Source organism: Camarhynchus parvulus, chromosome 3 (assembly GCF_901933205.1).
Source record: "Camarhynchus parvulus chromosome 3, STF_HiC, whole genome shotgun sequence".
Classification (NCBI taxonomy): domain Eukaryota; kingdom Metazoa; phylum Chordata; class Aves; order Passeriformes; family Thraupidae; genus Camarhynchus; species Camarhynchus parvulus.
The window spans coordinates 112,926,521-112,943,743 of record NC_044573.1 but is presented as its reverse complement, the minus strand read 5'-3'; the positions used below and the strand labels follow the sequence as shown (position 1 = coordinate 112,943,743).

General features: G+C 48.4%; 1 protein-coding gene across 3 annotated transcripts in view; it reads right to left on the bottom strand.

Moving 5' to 3' along the window:
- The window catches only part of IFT172 (intraflagellar transport 172), a 38,073-nt gene extending 20,858 nt beyond the window's left edge, over nucleotides 1-17,215 (bottom strand). The window contains exons 1-18 of one of the 3 annotated variants that reach the window (XM_030945240.1): nucleotides 17,095-17,215; nucleotides 16,755-16,898; nucleotides 16,567-16,679; nucleotides 16,043-16,082; nucleotides 12,758-12,823; nucleotides 12,296-12,375; nucleotides 11,041-11,128; nucleotides 9,989-10,203; nucleotides 9,768-9,891; nucleotides 8,539-8,634; nucleotides 7,780-7,941; nucleotides 6,046-6,099; nucleotides 5,420-5,523; nucleotides 4,711-4,796; nucleotides 4,099-4,211; nucleotides 1,712-1,879; nucleotides 1,248-1,384; nucleotides 327-434 (exon numbers count right to left, since the gene is read on the bottom strand). In XM_030945240.1, coding sequence (XP_030801100.1) covers nucleotides 327-434; nucleotides 1,248-1,384; nucleotides 1,712-1,879; nucleotides 4,099-4,211; nucleotides 4,711-4,796; nucleotides 5,420-5,523; nucleotides 6,046-6,099; nucleotides 7,780-7,941; nucleotides 8,539-8,634; nucleotides 9,768-9,891; nucleotides 9,989-10,203; nucleotides 11,041-11,128; nucleotides 12,296-12,375; nucleotides 12,758-12,823; nucleotides 16,043-16,082; nucleotides 16,567-16,679; nucleotides 16,755-16,898; nucleotides 17,095-17,133 — 1,937 coding nt within the window. In that variant the 5' untranslated portion in view covers nucleotides 17,134-17,215. Of the gene's footprint in view, nucleotides 1-326; nucleotides 435-1,247; nucleotides 1,385-1,711; nucleotides 1,880-4,098; nucleotides 4,212-4,710; nucleotides 4,797-5,419; nucleotides 5,524-6,045; nucleotides 6,100-7,779; nucleotides 7,942-8,538; nucleotides 8,635-9,767; nucleotides 9,892-9,988; nucleotides 10,204-11,040; nucleotides 11,129-12,295; nucleotides 12,376-12,757; nucleotides 12,824-16,042; nucleotides 16,083-16,566; nucleotides 16,899-17,094 lie in introns of all 3 variants that reach the window. The other 2 variants (XM_030945239.1, XM_030945241.1) reach the window with 2 other exon arrangements.
- Between the last annotated feature and the right edge of the window lie 8 nt (nucleotides 17,216-17,223).

Below are 17,223 nucleotides of genomic sequence, written 5' to 3'. Positions count from 1 at the left end.
GGAACATGACCAAGGCTCATGTTTCACTTCCCCAGGCTTCAGCAGTGCCTCAAGCTTGTTGATGTCTGTCAGCTCTCTGAGTCCTTGCTATACACAGCTTTGGGCTAACATCAGCAAAAATTTATGCTACAGACAGAGGTGTTCCCAGCCCTGGTTCTGGCATTACCAGCTGGGATGAAAAGGCAAAGCCATGGCCTGGCACAGAGAACAGGTAAGTCTCCAATGCAGGGAATACTCCAGACCATACACAGAGCCACATCTTTAGCTGGACCCTGGTTTCTGGGGTTCAGCAAAGAGCACGTTGAAGCCATGAAGGTGTGATGTACCTCTCTGCAATGTGCAGCTGTCTCACTTCCAAAGCCAGTCTGCTGAGAGTCTTCCACATGGCTTCAGTCTCTGTGGACATTTCCAGTGTCTCCAAAAATGCAGCAGCCCTTGAGACAGAGATTTGCAGACTTTCAGTGACAGAGGAGCTCTCTGAAGAAAACCCCACACTGAGACAGGAGCTTCCTAACCAGAGTGGCACTGAAACCAAACCAGCTGGGTGCCCAGCTCTGAAGAATGTAATGCAGAGCCTGACAGAGCAGGGGGAAATTCAAACATCTAGGCTATTCCTACCTGGGCTAAGGCACTTAGAGGCAGATTATCAGCAGAAGGCTGTAGCAGTGTGGGACAAATCTAAAGTGTTCTGTCTGATACAGGTCCCTACTGAGAAAGACTCTGAAGACACAACAGTGCTATGAACAGGTGAAGTTTTCTTCTCTGGTCACTTTTAAAAGCCCTCTAAGAGTATCAGCAGTATCCAGGCAGCTGCCATGAGCACTTCAGGCAGTCAATTTTCACTCTGCACAGCTCCTGGATGTTTCCATGATACTGCCAGCATCCCTGGAAGGGCAGCAGTAAAAGCACCCAAGCACCATTGCACATCTGGCTGCTCTGGGGACTCTTATTCACTGCAATTAATTGACAGCTACCTTCAGCAAAGCCCTGTTGATGTCTGTGGGACCAGACTGGCCAGTCTCTCCCTGAGTTTGAAACCACAAAGCTGCAAGGAGGCAAAAGCTGAAAAATCTCTCCTGAAGGAGTCTGATGTTCATTATGGCCAGACCTGGCACCAACACCATGCTGAGAGTCTGAAGTTCAACTCCGGAAAGCTGTGCTGCTGCCATTCATGGGTCATTGATTCCCAGGTGCCTGGCATGTGGCATGAGCTACCTGCCATCCCCACTGGCATATCCAGCACTTACCTGTGATAGTCCCCATCATCAATGGCAGTTCCAAACTCTATAAGGCCTTCATCCAGGGTGTAGGGCACGGTGTTCACCCCTTCAGATACTATCACTTCAGTCTTTCCATCATTCCTTTCCAAGCCTACAATATCCCCCTAGAAAGAGGACCAGCTGTCAATACTCCCGTGCTCATCTGAAGTGTGTGGGGTTTCAGGGGTGTGAGGGCAGCACTGCAACAGCTCTGCCAGTCATGGCTCTTCTGAATGAGTGAGCACTGAGCACTGAGCCATGAAGCAGCTCTTTGCTCCATCTTCTGCCAGAAATATCTGCCACAAAGTTGACAAATGAGCTTATATTTTGTCCAGAAGAAACTGACAGTTCCCTTCTGTGTCCCTTCTGCCATACCACCCTTGCTACTCCCACACACGAGAGGAAGGAGAAGAAGAAACTGCAGGAGGCAATCAAAGTCTGCAGAGTTTTACCTTCAGAGGAAACATGGTGACTCGCTCTGGAGCATCGATGTTGTACCAAATGCAGAGACTGTTCCTGTTCTGAGCCACCACCACATCACTGCCCGGGACCCACTGCACGTAGGAGCAATAGTTCAGGATGGTGGTCTTGGTGCTGCTTTCAATGTCATAGAGCTGCAGCTGCAGAGGGAAGGGAGGACAGGCTCAGCTGGGCTCTGGCTAGGCTGCAAGCTCACTGCAGGAACTGAGCTGAGCAGGCGTCTTGGAAACAGACATCCCCCATCAGGAAACAGACTTCTTCCAAGACACACATCCTAAAATCTCGTACTTATTTACACACTCCTATAAGACCTTTTTAAACCCTTGCAGCATTTCAAACTCTTGCCTCCCTTAGAGCTTGGCACAGACACATAGAAACCAGAACATGCCTCATGCTACTTCAGTTGCCTCTCAGCTGCAGATCTGCAACAGGAAAATGGGCTCTGAAGTCCTTAATGGAAACAAACTAAGGGGCCAAGAAGGGCCTTCCTCTGCAATTTTGGGCTCTCCATCCCAGGCACAGTCCTGTTGCAATGACTACTACCAATAAGGTGAGAGGTCAGTTGTTTGTGGAACACACTGCCCCAGATCAAACACAACAGTTTGGAAGGTGTAACCTGACATATGGCACAACTTTGCTATATGTATGATGTCTTGTGACTGAAAAGTCCCAGACCATCTCTATTCCTTGTCCTCACCTAGAGAAGATGAGAAACAGAAGAGAGAACAGTGCTAGTCTCATGAAACACCTTTCAAAAGAGAACAAGAATGTCCCTGTTTCAGCCTGTACCAAAACGGCTGGAGAAATCATAGAACCCCAGAATGGTTTGGGTTGGAAGGAACCTTAAAAATTTTCTTGTTCCAACCCCCTGCCACAGGCAGGGACGCCTTCCACTAGACCATGTTGCTCCAGGTCCTGTCCAACCTGGCCTTGAACACTTCCAGGGATGGGGCAGCTACAGCTTCTCTGGACAACCTGTGCCAGGGCGTCAGCCCCCTAACAGGGGAGAATTTCTCCCCAGTATCACGTCTAACCCTGCCCTCTAGCAGTGGGAAGCCATTCCCCCTTATCCTCTCACCCCAGGCTCTTGTCCAAAGCCCCTCTCCAGCTCCTTTGGAGGCCCTTTAGGCACTGGAAGGGGCTCTAAGGTCTCCCTGGAGCCTTCTCTTCTCCAGGATGAACAATCCCAATTCTTTCAGCCTTTCCTCATAGAAGAGGTGTTCCAGGCCTCTGACCATCTCTGGCCTCCTCTGGACTTGCTCCAGCAGCTCCATGTCCGTCCTGAGCAGGGACCCTACGTCTGGAAGCAGCAGATGGGGGTCTCACCCAAACAGGGCAGAGGAACAGAGCCCACCCTCCCCTGCTGCCCTCACTGTGGGATTGGTTCAGGACACAACCTATGCTTGGCCTTGCTACATCCCATGAGATTCCCATGGGCACAGCTGGGGAGCTGGTCCAGGTTCCTCTGGATGCCCCCGTCCTTCAGGTGTGTCACTCCACCCTCCACTTGGTGTCATCTGCAGGCTTGCTGAGGGTGTACTCGATCCCTCCATCTGTGTCACAATGAGCATATAAAATAGTACTGGCCCATAGAGACCCCTGAGGGGCACTGCTTGTCACTGATGTCCACCAGGACTCTGAGCTGTGACCATTTCCCTCTGGATGTGAATGTTCACCCAATTCCTTATCCAGCAGACAGTCCACCATCAAATCCATCTCTCTCCAGCTGAGAGAGAAGGATGTTGTGGGGGACTGTGTGAAAGGCTTTCCAGACATCTAGATAAATGACATCCATGGTCCTTCCCTTGCTCACTGATGGAGTCTCCCCATCAGAGAAGGCCACTGGGTTGGTCAGGCAGGACTCTCTGTTGGCTGTCCTGAATCCCCTTCCCATTCCCCATCTGCCTTAGCACTGCTTCTAGGGGGATTGTTCCATGATCTTCCAAGCCCCAGAGGTGAGGCTACCAGCCCAGTAGCTGCCAGGGTCCTCCTTCCTACTCCTTTTAAAGATGGGTACAATGTTCTCCTTTTTCCAGTCACTGGGGCTTCACCTGACTGACATGATTTTGAATACCACAGACATAAGTACTGTAAGAGAACCTCTAATTTTCATTGTCAGGTGTGATGAGATGAAACAAGACGTCCAGTAACTAAGTTCAGCATTAGCTAGGACTCAAGAATGCAGCACTGCCAGCTCATGCAATCTGGCCATGGTCAATCTTCCCCAAAGGAGCAGTAAGCAAAAAATCAGGAGTGTTTCAGATGTGCTTCTCACCTCCCTCCCTCCATTCAGGCATATCTGCCTCTACCTCTCCCCACACACACCATCCTGCCACATGGCCTGAGGTGGCTGCCTCACCCTCATCTTCTTGTCCCTGAAGAGCAGTTTGTGGCCTGTTTCATTGAGCTCCAGCCAATCGATCTTGCTGTCATGACTGATTGTGCCAGTGTTGTAGCCACCAACAAGGTCCACTGGGGAAGGAAAGAAAGGAAACAGTGTCAGTACCTGCTGTACCTCAAAGTGCTCAATACCCACAGCTGTGCCAGGGGATCAGGTGCCTGGCACCTATTTAGGGCAAGACCCTCAGCAATGACACTGTGACATGGACACCAAAAAGCAGTGACATTTTATTCAGATGCCTTCTCAGCAGCAGCAGCAGCAGCAGCTCTCTCCCACTGTCTGTGAGCATGCACAGCTCGTGGGCAGTGCAGGCAACACAGAGTTCTGGGCCCAGGACACAGTCCCAGCCACCCATGGCTGTGTCCATGACAGGGAGCATCCTGTCCAAAGTAGGACAGCCTGGTTTTCAGTGGACTGCTGCTAGGCAGAGGGAATGCAAAAGGGAACTTCAAGAACCTGCTGCTTGGTACGGGAATGCACAGAGGAGCTTCAGGGATGTGCTGCCTGGCACAAAAAATGAAAAGGAATGAGGAAGGCTGGCAAAATACAGGGAAGGAGGGTCACACTCACCTGTTGCTATAGTCTTGATGTCTATCAGGTAAGCCAGCCTCTTGCTCTCATCCACGCCTCGCTGCTGTCTCTCATTGATACGGACACTGTGATTTGAAGGGAATGACTGTTACCTTCACTACTCCCAAAATTCACATTTGAATCACAGAGTCCCTCCCTGACTTCCCTGCAGTTTCCCTGAGCACATGGAGCCTCTGGCAGTTCTCTGACCTGTGACACTTGCCCAGTAGCTATAGCTGCCTCAAGTGAGAACAAAGCTTTCTGATCCATGGCTTCCCCCCAGAGCTGCCCCTCTGGTTCAGGGGTCCCCAATAACACACTGGTTACATTGCTCTGAGCAGCCCATGATCATCCCTTCTCCTGAATCAGAACATGAGGTATAGAATTTTGGAGAGACAGAGGAGGTCCTGCTGGCAGCTGAGTCCCTAATGATGCTGTACCAGGACCAGCTGGATGCAGAGTTGCCTGAGAATATGCACAGGAGGCTCAGCAACAGCCATGGCAGGCTGCACCAAGATCAGAGGAAAAGAGGCTCTTGTGCTTCTAAAACTTGACAGCCAGTAATGTGGCACTAAACCCATCACTGGTCCCTGTGAGAAGTGGGTGCCTGGGGGCTGCATGCTGCAGTGTGGGACACCTCCAGTGTTACGCATCTGATCTCACTCTACCAACTGCCTGTGCTGCTCACACAGGCAGATGTAACCCTTACCTGACCAGGTGAGGGTTCACAAACTCTGTGCGGACAGACCCCAGGATGTCATTGCTTCCATATTCCACTAGTGTCAGCTCTCCAGCATTAAAAATCATGCAGACCTGATGGTGAGAGGGGAATACACTTACAGAGTAAAGCGACAGAAACACTCACACCTACCAGTGAAGGGTGCAGGAAAGAACTCTGCTGCACACAAATCTAAATTTAAATACTTTGGGATGACTAAGGAGCTGTTCTTGTCTTTTTGTTGTGACTGACAGCTTTTCCTCAAGGCTGGGGATTTTAATTGTGGGCCTATCAGTCTTGCAGGAGTCAAGCTCTCCCCATGCAGGTGTATTCTGTATCTCTAACACCCTCTCTAGCCACTGATCTTTTATTGCTTCTCTCTCCTTCAGGGTTATGACTGATATAACTCATCAGTCCACACACTGAGTTTATTCTGTACCTGGCATGTGGAAAAGGCAAGTACAGGGAAGAAGCAGACTGGGATCTGCATGAAGAAGCTAAATCCAGAAACTGCTGAGAAACAGGGTTTTCCACAAGTGCAGGTGACACCTTTCTTGCTGATGCACACACAGCTCTACACACCATTCATGGGGAGCACTCTGTCCCATCCTACTCACGTTCTCATTGTCGAAGAAGAACTTCTCGTTCCCCCCAGATCCTTGCCAGGCCACCTGCAAAGCAATGGCATGGGGTGAGGCTGACAGCTCCACCAGCACCAGTCTGCACATGATGGGCTCCTCTGTCCAGCTTCTGGCTCCCACAGACAGCATGACACACACTGCACAATGGATCATAATCCATCACTTTAGCTGCCAACACTGTTTTTCAGCCATTCCCAGCTTGCAAATTCCACATGGTCCTCTCCTTTCTTTAGACTTAGCTTCAGACTCCAGCTCTCTTTGTATAGTACATTACTGTCTTCCAAACAAGAGGCCTTTATGGGAACAAGGTACTCCCTCTATCCTATCCTTCACAGGCCCTTCTCCACCTTCCCCAGACCAGCTTTATTAAAAAAGCACCCAAACAGCTCCTTTGCCTCTGTTAATCACAGGCACAGAATCACTGCTAACATTTGTGGGAGCAGAATCTCCTCACCACATGTAGCTGAACCCCGTTTTTTTACAGTCATTCTAGCAATGGCTGATCAGCATGGTGCCAGTGGGGGAAGAACTGATTGGAAATTTGCATAGAGCACTGGATAATATAACAGCTGCTGTGGTAACAACAGACAAGTGACCAGAGGAGCAGAAAACTGAAAGCCAAGGCTACAGCAGTCCTCTTCCCTCACTGAGTGCGAACTCCAACTTACTGCTTCAAAGGAACTCCAGTGAGACAGCAAGAGAGCAAATGGACATCTCACAGCCTTGCTCTTTCTGAGTATAGCTGTGTAATCGAAAGAAAAACTCAGTGCAGTAAGATGTAGAGAAAGCTGGGAGCTTCATTCTGGCCAAATTCTCAGTTATATTACCAAGTGTCAGCATTCTCCAGCACAAACCTCCAGTCAGAGCTCCTGCTCCAAGAGAGATTAATTAGCTCACCATTAGTCTGATAAAAGGTATGTGACAACTTGGTGAACAAAGCAAATGTGCCCTTGAGGCCTATTTAATGCTTTTATTAGACATAAGCCTATTGCCCACATTCTCCAGTCTCACAGCACTCAGTGCACTGTGAGGATCAGGGGATGGACAATTTTGTGTGAATTGTCTGGTACCAGAAATGGCACTGGCATAAGCTGTGGGATGCAGCCATGAATTGTTTTCTGATGATTTTTTTTATTTTGTTTCTTTTAAACACACTAAGATTTGTACCTTCACATCTGGAATGTATATATGTAAAACATCCAGATTTGGGCCCCCATGTACAAGAAAGACTGATAAACTGGAGCAAGTTCAGCACACTGCCCATCAAGATGGTTGGGAGCAAAGCACTTACACTGTGAAGAGAGGCTGAAGGAATTTGGCCTCTTCAGCCTGGAGAAGGGAAGGCTTAGGAAACCTCTAATACAGTGATGCCAGGCTTTTCTGGCAGATGCAGAGTGAAAGGATGAAAAATTATTATAAAATAGCAGTCAAAATACCAAGATAACTTAGAAAAATGCTTTCCTCCATGAGTACAGTAAAGCATTGGTATAGAGGATTAAAGCAATTGTGGGACCTGAGCAACAACATCTGAATTTAATATTGACTTCCCTTTGGGCAGTAAAATTGATAGGAGACCTCCCAAGGCCCCTTCCAACCTGAACTGTTCTGTGATTCTTTGAAAAGAGGGATTGTTCCCATGCAGAAATCATATCCTCTGAGTTATGAAGTTAAGCATCTGACACTCCAGAAATGCCACAGATTTTCCAGTACCTCACTGAGCTTGTTGGAGCTGACATCACCCAGCAGTAACGTGTCTGAGGTATGGGCCACCAGGTACCTGTCCTTCCCTAAGATCTTCACCTCATCAATCTCATAACCATACTGGGATTTCAACACAACTCGGGTTCCTGTGGAGAGGTTCTTCACAATGACCTAGTGAAAGGGAGGAAAAGCAATATGAGGCCATGCACAGAGGAACAGCGCAGACTTCCTGCCCCATGGAAGATTAGGCAACAGATGATACTAGGATATTTAGATATCCCCATCATTTCCCTCTGCTTTTTTAAAAATCCTTACCATTCCTTTTGCATAGGATGACAGCTGTAGTAGACATGTGGGATTCTTACTTTTGCCATTCACAAGTTACTGGCCTAACTGGAGACCCATTCAGGCCCCCAAGGATAAGCCTCCTTTGCAGAGTCCTGTACTCTCTCCCCTAACTGCCCAGGGGTGCCCAGGCTGCCAGCTCACCCTTACTGCCACATTCTCAACAAGGTCAATTTGGCTGAAATGAAATCACTTTAGAAGGCTGCACCTGACATGGAGGTACCTCACAAAAACTCACATGGCAAGAAATGAACTCCATGGTCTCTTAAAATATCCAATTCCCACCCAACCGTAGCCCTGTCCCAGGCATATCCCTACGCCTTTCTCAACAATTTGGTATGAACAAACCATAGGTGCAGAACTCCAAACATGCCTAGTTCTGGCAAACATCCCATTTTCATACCTCATTAGATACTCTCTTACCTGGCTTGGTCCCACATATGTCATTTCAAATTTATTTTTGTAAATGGTTTTGCGAAGGCAGCAGTCAAACTGTTCAACTCCTCCACACAGCGTACCCTGGGGACAAAAATACCTGGTCAGTGAACCCTGTCAAGGAGAGAGATTCCAGACCCTGCTTATGTGAAGAGGATCAGAGGTCAGACACAAACACACCGGTCCCAGCTGCTCTGGAAAACAAGGTTCAAGCACCCACATGCAGGAGGACCAGCCCTATTTTGACTTTCTTTAGACAACAGAAAGATTGAGCCATTCTCAGAAAAATGAAGATTACCAAATGCTGGCATGAATCTGGGACGGGAGGAGGCGGGGTTTAAAAACCACCTTTATCCTCATCTTTCCCATTATTCTTCTCAGTTTCCCACTTCTCCATCTCCCAGCCTCCCAGCCATCCTTCCAGAAGAATCCTTTCACCTTTCTTTCTTTCTTTATAACATCCCCCTTCTTTCCACTGATCTCCTATCCCTTAGCCCCTTCCCCTTTCCTGAAAATATTTGTTCACATGTTCAATAATTCTTGGTCTGAAAATATTTCAAGGAATTCTTGATTGTTTAACACAAAACCATAAAAAACTAATAAAGTCATAAATAACATCATTCATAAATAATTTAAGTGTTTGAAGTTAGTCAACTTACTACAGAAAACATGCAGAAAGATCAATTTAAAGAGCTTTAAGGAATAATCTAACTTTAGAGAAAGGCAGATTAAGGCTTGATGGCTAAAGATCAAAGACAGAAAAGGCTGAACTGAAAACACAGCACAGAAACACAGAATGTGATTAGCAGGTCAGTTTGTATACTGCTTCTCATGAGTGCCCAGAGGAAAGAATGCTCCTGAGACTGCTCTGGAGAAGCTATGATGACCTCATCAGGCTTCTGAGAAAAGAGAAGGGCTGCTGTAACCAGCGAGCCATCACAGCAGCATGCAGAAGGTTCTGCAGCTCCACACTGGCACACCTGACTGCAGCAGGTCCCTAGCACAAGGTCCTGGCCTCAGTGCCCGCCCTGCACCCCTGGGTGAGGTGTGCCCACACAGGATGACCATGTCCAAAGCCTCCCCCTGGGGTGAGGTGTGCCCACACCAGGATGACCATGTCCAAAGCTTCCCCCTGAGCACACCACATTGCTCCCATGCACAAACACCCCCCTGGTGGGACACTGGAGGGCTCAGGCCTCCTGAGTGACGACACAAACCGCACAGATCCGTGAGCCGTCCCTCTTCCATGCCAAAGCTGTGATGGTGTACAGGTGAGCTATTTCTTTGGGCTTGCCTTCCTCCCAGGCACTGCGGCGTGGGCTCCAGTTCAGAACCCGTAACCTGGCAGAGAGAGGAGGTAAGAGTGACATTAAAAACTGTCTATGGCTGCCAAACGAAGGACTACAAAGAGCAGAATTCTCTGTCAGGTACGTGGTACCTGTCATAGCTGCCAAGGACAATGGACTGGCCGCTGGGACTAGTGGCTGCTGTGGTGAATTCCTTCTCTGACGAGTCCCGGCTGTAGTCAAAGGTTTGGATCACGCTGCCCTCCTTCCCATAAGCGACAATCTTCTTGTCACAGCCTGCAGCCACAATGCTGCTGGAAGCCCAGGCGAGGGCGTAAGGAGGACAGGGATGCACTGCCAACTTTCCCTACAACAGACAAGAACACCCTGAACACCTGAATGGCCCCAACTCCCAGCTGGCCTCTGTGCTCAGCTATCCCAGTGGGGACCAGCATGGGATCTTCTGCAAAGCCCAGTTCATGGGGGAAGGTCTGTCTGCCTGCCTAGTCTGTAGGAAGACAAACCAGAACTGAGAGATTTATCAACTATTACAACAGTTCATCAACTATGTGAGAAGAATTGTAATGCCAGTAAGAAGACTGATACCATTAACTAGACTGAGACTGAACTGCCAACACAACAGAGTACAGACGGATCTTCATGATAGCATGGCAGAGAGCAGCCATGCTCAAACTGCTTCAGCTGGAGACAAAAGATCTGAGAACAGCATCCCCTTCACCACAGCCTGAAGCACAGAAAGACTCCTGGCATAGAGGAGCGGGAGGCTCAGGAGAAATGCTGGGTGTCCAATGACAAAATCTGAGCCTGAGATTCAACATTAACTAAGGTAACTACACCCTACTAAGTGTGGGGACTATAGTAGCCACTCCATGGAACCCTACCTCTTCAAGCATCATTCTCCTGGACACTTGAACATCAGATCTTTCCAGACACCTGAACACCCTTATGCCTCATACACAAAAACATGAATTCCCCCCTTAGCACTGCCCTCAGTGTATTCCAAAGCATCTAATCACTGTTCTGCCTCCATCAGTGCTTCCCAAAACCTTTGCTAGCAAGCACAGCCTGCAGCTCCTCTCCAGACTTCCACTCTCTCCACAGCCTGATCCCTTTCCAGAGCTCTGGAGCTGGGAAGCAGGCTGTGCAAATAAGAATTTTGCTCACTGGGAAGGATCTTTGGTACCTGTGATTCACCTGAGCCCTCATCATCAAAGAAGAAGCGCACTATGGTTCCATCTGCATGGCCAGACAGGATTCCTCTCCCTGACACACTGCAGAAAAACACAGAATGATGCAATGTTACAGGAAGACTTGCACCTTCATACTCATATCCCTGCCCATAGCAGCCATTCCCAGGGTCATGGTTGATGTTCCTCATCAAAGGCACCTTTCCCAAAGACAAGACAAATATCAAGTACCTGTGCCAATGCCTGTAAAAAGAAAGCAGACAAAAGAACCCAGAATGGAAAGGAGAGTGACCAGTTAAGTGTCTTTATCATGTAAAATCACAATAAAAAACTTTCTGTATTACTAAACCCAAAAGCAAGTGGAATTATTTAGTGGAATAATGACTCTGCTCACAAGTGCTTACAGCAATGTGCATCAAACAGCTCTTGCACTGGAACTGTTCCAGAAGTGAGGTTGGGTATTATGATACTGGGAATCCCTAAAAGAAACACAATGTAGGCAAAAAACACCTGGGCAGAAACTCCAGGCCCAAGTCCATTTCTTATAGCACTGATGTCTTGTGCTTCTGGACACAAGTAGGAAGAGAGCAAAAAAAAGAAACAGGCCGAAAACCTGTTGTTTTTGTACCCAGAGAAACACTTTTTAGTGATGATTAGAAGATTCAAGAACAGAATACAAATTCTATGGACACTGTAGCAATCCAGCAATCAAGTACCTGTCACCAGAATGACAGCATTTAGTGAAAATTCCATTCCTAGGACCATGACACATCTCAATTTTTAGGTAAAGAATAGTAAAGTAGTTGAAATCTTATTAATGAAAATAATTTTAAATTCCACTTTATGGTTATTTTCCTAATTACAGCCTTGTCAAAGGTTTTATCTGGCAGAATCATGTTACTTTTTTTAGCCCTTAAACATGATTAATGTTAGTTATTACTTAGATGAAGCTGACAAATGTAATCCTTATAAAGTTACAGATTCAAATACATCAATGAGTATGAGTAAGCTCGTGGAGACTTTCATCCTCTACTGTGTTTGAAGAACAACCAGACTGCCCGTGTGGCACAGCCAGGTACCAGATTTTTAGGAAGGAATTCCTTCTGGAGAGCACAGTATGTTATTATCCTGACAACAAAGTGACAGCAAAAGAGCACTGGGAAGCTTCCACACTGGTCCCTGTTATGCCAAGTCAGCAGCAGGTGTGAGACTGAGCCAAAGCAGGGCAGGCTAAAGCAATGCCATACTCACTTGGAAGTTAGTGAGACCACGTACGAATCTGTCCCATAGATGGTGGAAGACTTGTTGTTCTTTGTATTTGCTAAACGAACCTGAGAAAGAGAAAATGATCAGTGTTGCTGTCATCAGCAGAATGTGGATCTCCCCCAGTGTAAGCAACGTTCCCAGAGGTTTCCTTGTTCACTGTCAGGGAAAGAAATCACAGGAAGCTCATTGCCTCCCAGTATGTTATAGAAGTGGAAAAGTTGGAGTCACATTTCCACATTTCTAGAAAAGTTTGGAGAAAGATCCAAAAGATCCAGTAGAACCTCCAGGGACTAACTGTGAACCAGAAAATTCAAGTCCACAGTGTAACCCCTCTATTGCTGTTACTGGGGCACCCAGTGATGGCTCCTACCCCTCAGCCCAGCCACTGGCAGACCCCGACAGCCCCCACAAGGAAAAGAAAGTCACATAAATAACAAGTTTCTCTACCTTTCCTTCAGCAAGACCAAAGACAATGACATTCTCTGCTGGCCACAATAAGCAGGTCACAGCACTCTGCAAAGGAGGAGGCAAAAAGAGAGGTAAGAGCTCCACCTTACCCAGCTTCCTGCCCCTCTGCCACCTAAAACAGTTCATGAACAGACACTGTTCAGGCAGGACAGATGGGACATTTGGACAGGCCTTACAGTAGCTGAAGATACTGGACAAACCTTACTTCATGCTGAAACTTAAACTAGATAAAAATGAGCTGGGGCAAAGTAATTTAGCACAGGAGGACTATGGGAGGGCAAAAAAGTTACAGGAATGTGTTCAGTTTGGAGCTCTTTTGCGAGTACTGCTTACTGAGTAGTGCTTGGCTTGCCACATGCTATTGGTGAATGTATAAAATCATGGTTGTTTTAAAAGGGTTTCTGCAACAAGTATAAAATATAAAAATAATTTTACTGTGACAACTTCTGTAATAGCTATGAGAATACATGTCCATTGGATCTTTATTTGATGAATAAGAAATAGTGTTTATTTTTTCATTGATGAGTAAGATGGTTATTAGATGCTCCAAGTAGGCCAGGTAGAAACAGGCTCATTAAATCCAAACCAAAGGTATTTTCAAAATCTGAGGTGGAGTCAGAATGAATAAAGCTGACCACAAAACCAACTGTAAGAGACGACCAAGAAAGTTTAGGAAAGCCCTTCACATCCACCCTGCAGAACTTCAGTCAGTAAGAAGGCTGGTGTTTGGCTGGTGTTTGCCACCAGCACCAGCCTCACTGGCTCTCTGTCCCATTTTAAGCATGTGGGATTGCTTAAGATACATATCAGCATTTATTCATTCCTCATTTATTTATCTCATCTTCCATCCCTGTTCTGATCATTCATATCAGCAAACACAACTACAATTAGACAACAAAATGTCTCAAGGCAACCAAACTGTTCATAATTTAAATGCCCAACCAATGACCAAGACCCATTTTCATTACCCCTGTTTCCCATGAATTTGTTTGTTTCCCCCATTATCTGTCAGACTTATTTTCTACTCTAACACAACAGAAGCTTGGGAACAAGCCTCACACAGTAGTGATGTGTTCCTTGTTTGTCCTCCTGGCCCTCAGCAGGAGGCTTGGCTTGCCAGTGTGAGCACACACTGGGATCACCGTGTGTGCGAGAGGGCCCAGTGGCAGGAGAGGGAAAGGGCTCAATAAATGACCTCTCATATTGACTGAACATTTCAAAAATTTGTAAACAACAAATTTACGGGAGTTATAGTTTATAGTTACAGGAGAAAGCCAGACACAGTGGTAAAATCCCAGACATACAGAATCAGAAAAAAATAAAGGATTTAATGTGTTACAAATGACAGAAAAGGCATGGGGAAATGAGAAATGAGAGAAAAAACTACTGAATTTCTACATTAAAAATACAAAATCCTGTACATGTGCCATGCACAGCATCTGAGCTTGTGAGAGGTGAGCAGATCCCTACTGGGCTGGCAGCTGGAGGGGCAGGCAGCAAGCAGCACACAAGTAAAGAGCTCTGCAGGGAGGCTAAATGTGCCCACACGTGGGACAGCCACCCTGCCCAGGAAAGGGACAAATGGACACCAAGCCCCTGTTGCTCTCTTTTCCTCATGACACTCTCTTCTCATGACCACTCAGTGCAGCAGCTCAACTGCAGACTAAACAGAGGCTGACCAGCAGCTTTCCTGTCACAGAGACACAGAATTCCCCAGGCTCCCTGCAGCAGTCAGAGCAGCCACAGTGGCAGGCCATGACCCAACCTGTCAGGACCCAGGACATCCCTCTGGCTGTCCTGTACAGCCAAGACCCCTGCCAGGGGTCTCAGAGACCCTGGCACAGAGCCCAAAATGCCTGTGGGTTTGATTATGACCCATGGAGCAAATTACCAACCTTGTATGAAGATCAGCAGGCCACAACAGTTTAAGTAGAATATTAGTGAAGTTATCATGGAGTGGAAAAGTAGATTTTAGGGTTTTTGGTATGAGGGTTCAGTGGGCAAGATGGAGGGAACTGGGTGTGTCCAGCCTTTCTCCTTCTTCTTCTTGGTCTCCATCTTGTGCTGTGATGTTGGCACTTACAGATTGGTTTAGAGTAGAAGCTCACTGTCTAACATAGGTGATAGGTATTGGGAAGTAATTGTAAACATTGTACAGGTAGTTTTTAGTATAAAGACATAACACCACCCCGGGGGCAGGCAGAATGCCTCAGACTGTCTTGCTGGGCTGACCTCGGCAGGGTAGGAGAAAATTTTTTATAGATAAGAAACAATAAACAACCTTGAGACCGAGAAATGAAGAGCCCTGACTCCTTCTTCAAGCACCGTGCTGGGAAAAGAGACTTCGAACTTTTCTCAGGGTCCCTCTGACCAGCTAGAGATCCCGACACCAACCCTGAGATGAAAGCTTTCAACCCAGAGGTTGAGGCTACCCTTCACCTGAGAGACAGCTTGAGAAAGCCTGGCACAGACTTCAGCAACTCCATCAGGAGCAGCTCTGTCTATGTCTTCTGGGGATTTGGACATGAAGGATGATTCCTCCGACCCTGCGGAGAACTTTCTTGGTGACACAGACTATGGGGTGATGGCACTTGCCTGGAAAGCCTGGGGGAGCTGCTGGACTTCTGCCTCTGAAGGTACAAGTAGTCAGTGCACTGTATTTTCTCACTCTGATGGCTTTCTGTGCAAGGAATTCATAATACCTTTGCCTCTTCCAGACAGATCTCAGGGCAAGCCTTGGCAAACACCTACTGGGCAGACTGCTCTGTGACAGGCAGACCCAGCCAGAGCAGCAGAACATAGAGGTGGCCAAGGAGCAGACCTGATGGAAATCATAAACCTGAGGCAATTGAGCATGTGGAAACTGCACAGTTTGAATTCTGCACACTTTACATTTTGTCTAATAAGGCATCTTGGAGTTTAGAGCTGCAAACCTGTGAAAAATAGCTGGGCTCTGAGTGTCACATATCTTTCCCTTTCAACTCTCTTAAAACAGTCTGTCCACTGATGCCTAAAGTAGTCCCCAAAGTTTTGTAACTGACTGCATTGATCGTTCAACAATTTACTCGGTTGTACCCAGGCACTAGGACACCTCTGGAGCTCGATGAGCAATACATGCCTCAGAATTTAGAGATTCTCTTAGGATCTTTAAAGGTCAAGTGCAGTTTGGCCAAGTACACCTGTCAGTATGTGCAGAGAGACCTCTCATTGTCTTTTCCTACATATGCTGGAGAAAATGAAGTCAAACAGAAGTCTGGGTCTCACCGTTTGGATGAACTTGTTGCATATCACCTTCTTGTCACCCCTGCAGAAAAATAGAAACAAAAATTACTATCAGCAACCCTACACATTCTGATCACCCAACTGTTTATATGCAGTCTGGTTTGATATTGCTAAACATAGTCCATTGAAATCTTGTGTGCTGCTAGTCCATCACAACTTTAGGCAAAAAACCAAAAAGAACCCCAGAGTCTGAGCTTCCAAACTCCTGGCGCACTGCCTTTCTGAGTATCATTAGCACAACTCCTGCCAGCAATTTAATGAGGCTGCAGTGGGGCAGATGTGTGCCACCGCTGCACAGCTGTGACACATGATGGCAACACAGGCTCCAGCTAGCTGCATGCACAGCCTGGGCTCTCTAAGGGCCTTGCCGAGGAAGCCTCACCGGCTGCTCCCCACGGACACCTGTGTGGCTCCCTGCGGGCCGGGTGATGGGCACTGCAGCGTGTGCCAGGGTGAGGACCAGGCTAAGGCAGAATGGAGCTTGCTGGACCTCACTGCACACTCACCACTCCTCGCCGATCCTGTACACGTAGACAACGTTGTCTGTCTGTCCGATGGCCAGTTTAGTGGAGTCCGGGGAGAAGGCCATGCCTTTGACCACGTAGCTCTTCCTGCCGTACTGCGGAGAGGGTCGGTGTGACCGGGGGAAGGCGGCTGCCCCGGCGCTGCCCGGCCCATGCCCGGCCCCGCTCACCTTGGCGTCCGCCGGCTTGGTGGAAAACTTGTCGCGCCGCTCGCCCTGCTCGTCGTAGAGCAGCACCACGCGCTCCGCGGTGCACACGGCGAAGCGGGCGCTGCTGGCAGACCAGGCCATGCAGGTCACCCGCGCCGTCCCGTCCTGCGGGCACACACGGCTCAGCGGGAACACAACGAGCCCCAGCGGGCACACAGGGCTCAGCAGTCACACTACAGCCTCAGCGTCGCCGCTACGCGCCCCAGAGCGGTCAGGGCCGCTCTCCCCGACCCGGCCTGGCCCAGCCCGCTCCCCTGCGCCCTGATCCCCCCCCAGGCCGGCCCAGCCGGCCCGGTCCGACCTGCGGGGCCAGCAGGGTCCGCACGTGCCGCAGCTGCATCGCGCCCTCCGCCGGGCCGGTCCCACGGGGCCGGGCGCTCCCACGGGCCCGCTCCGCCGCCGCCGCCGCTACGGAGCCCGCCTCGCCCCG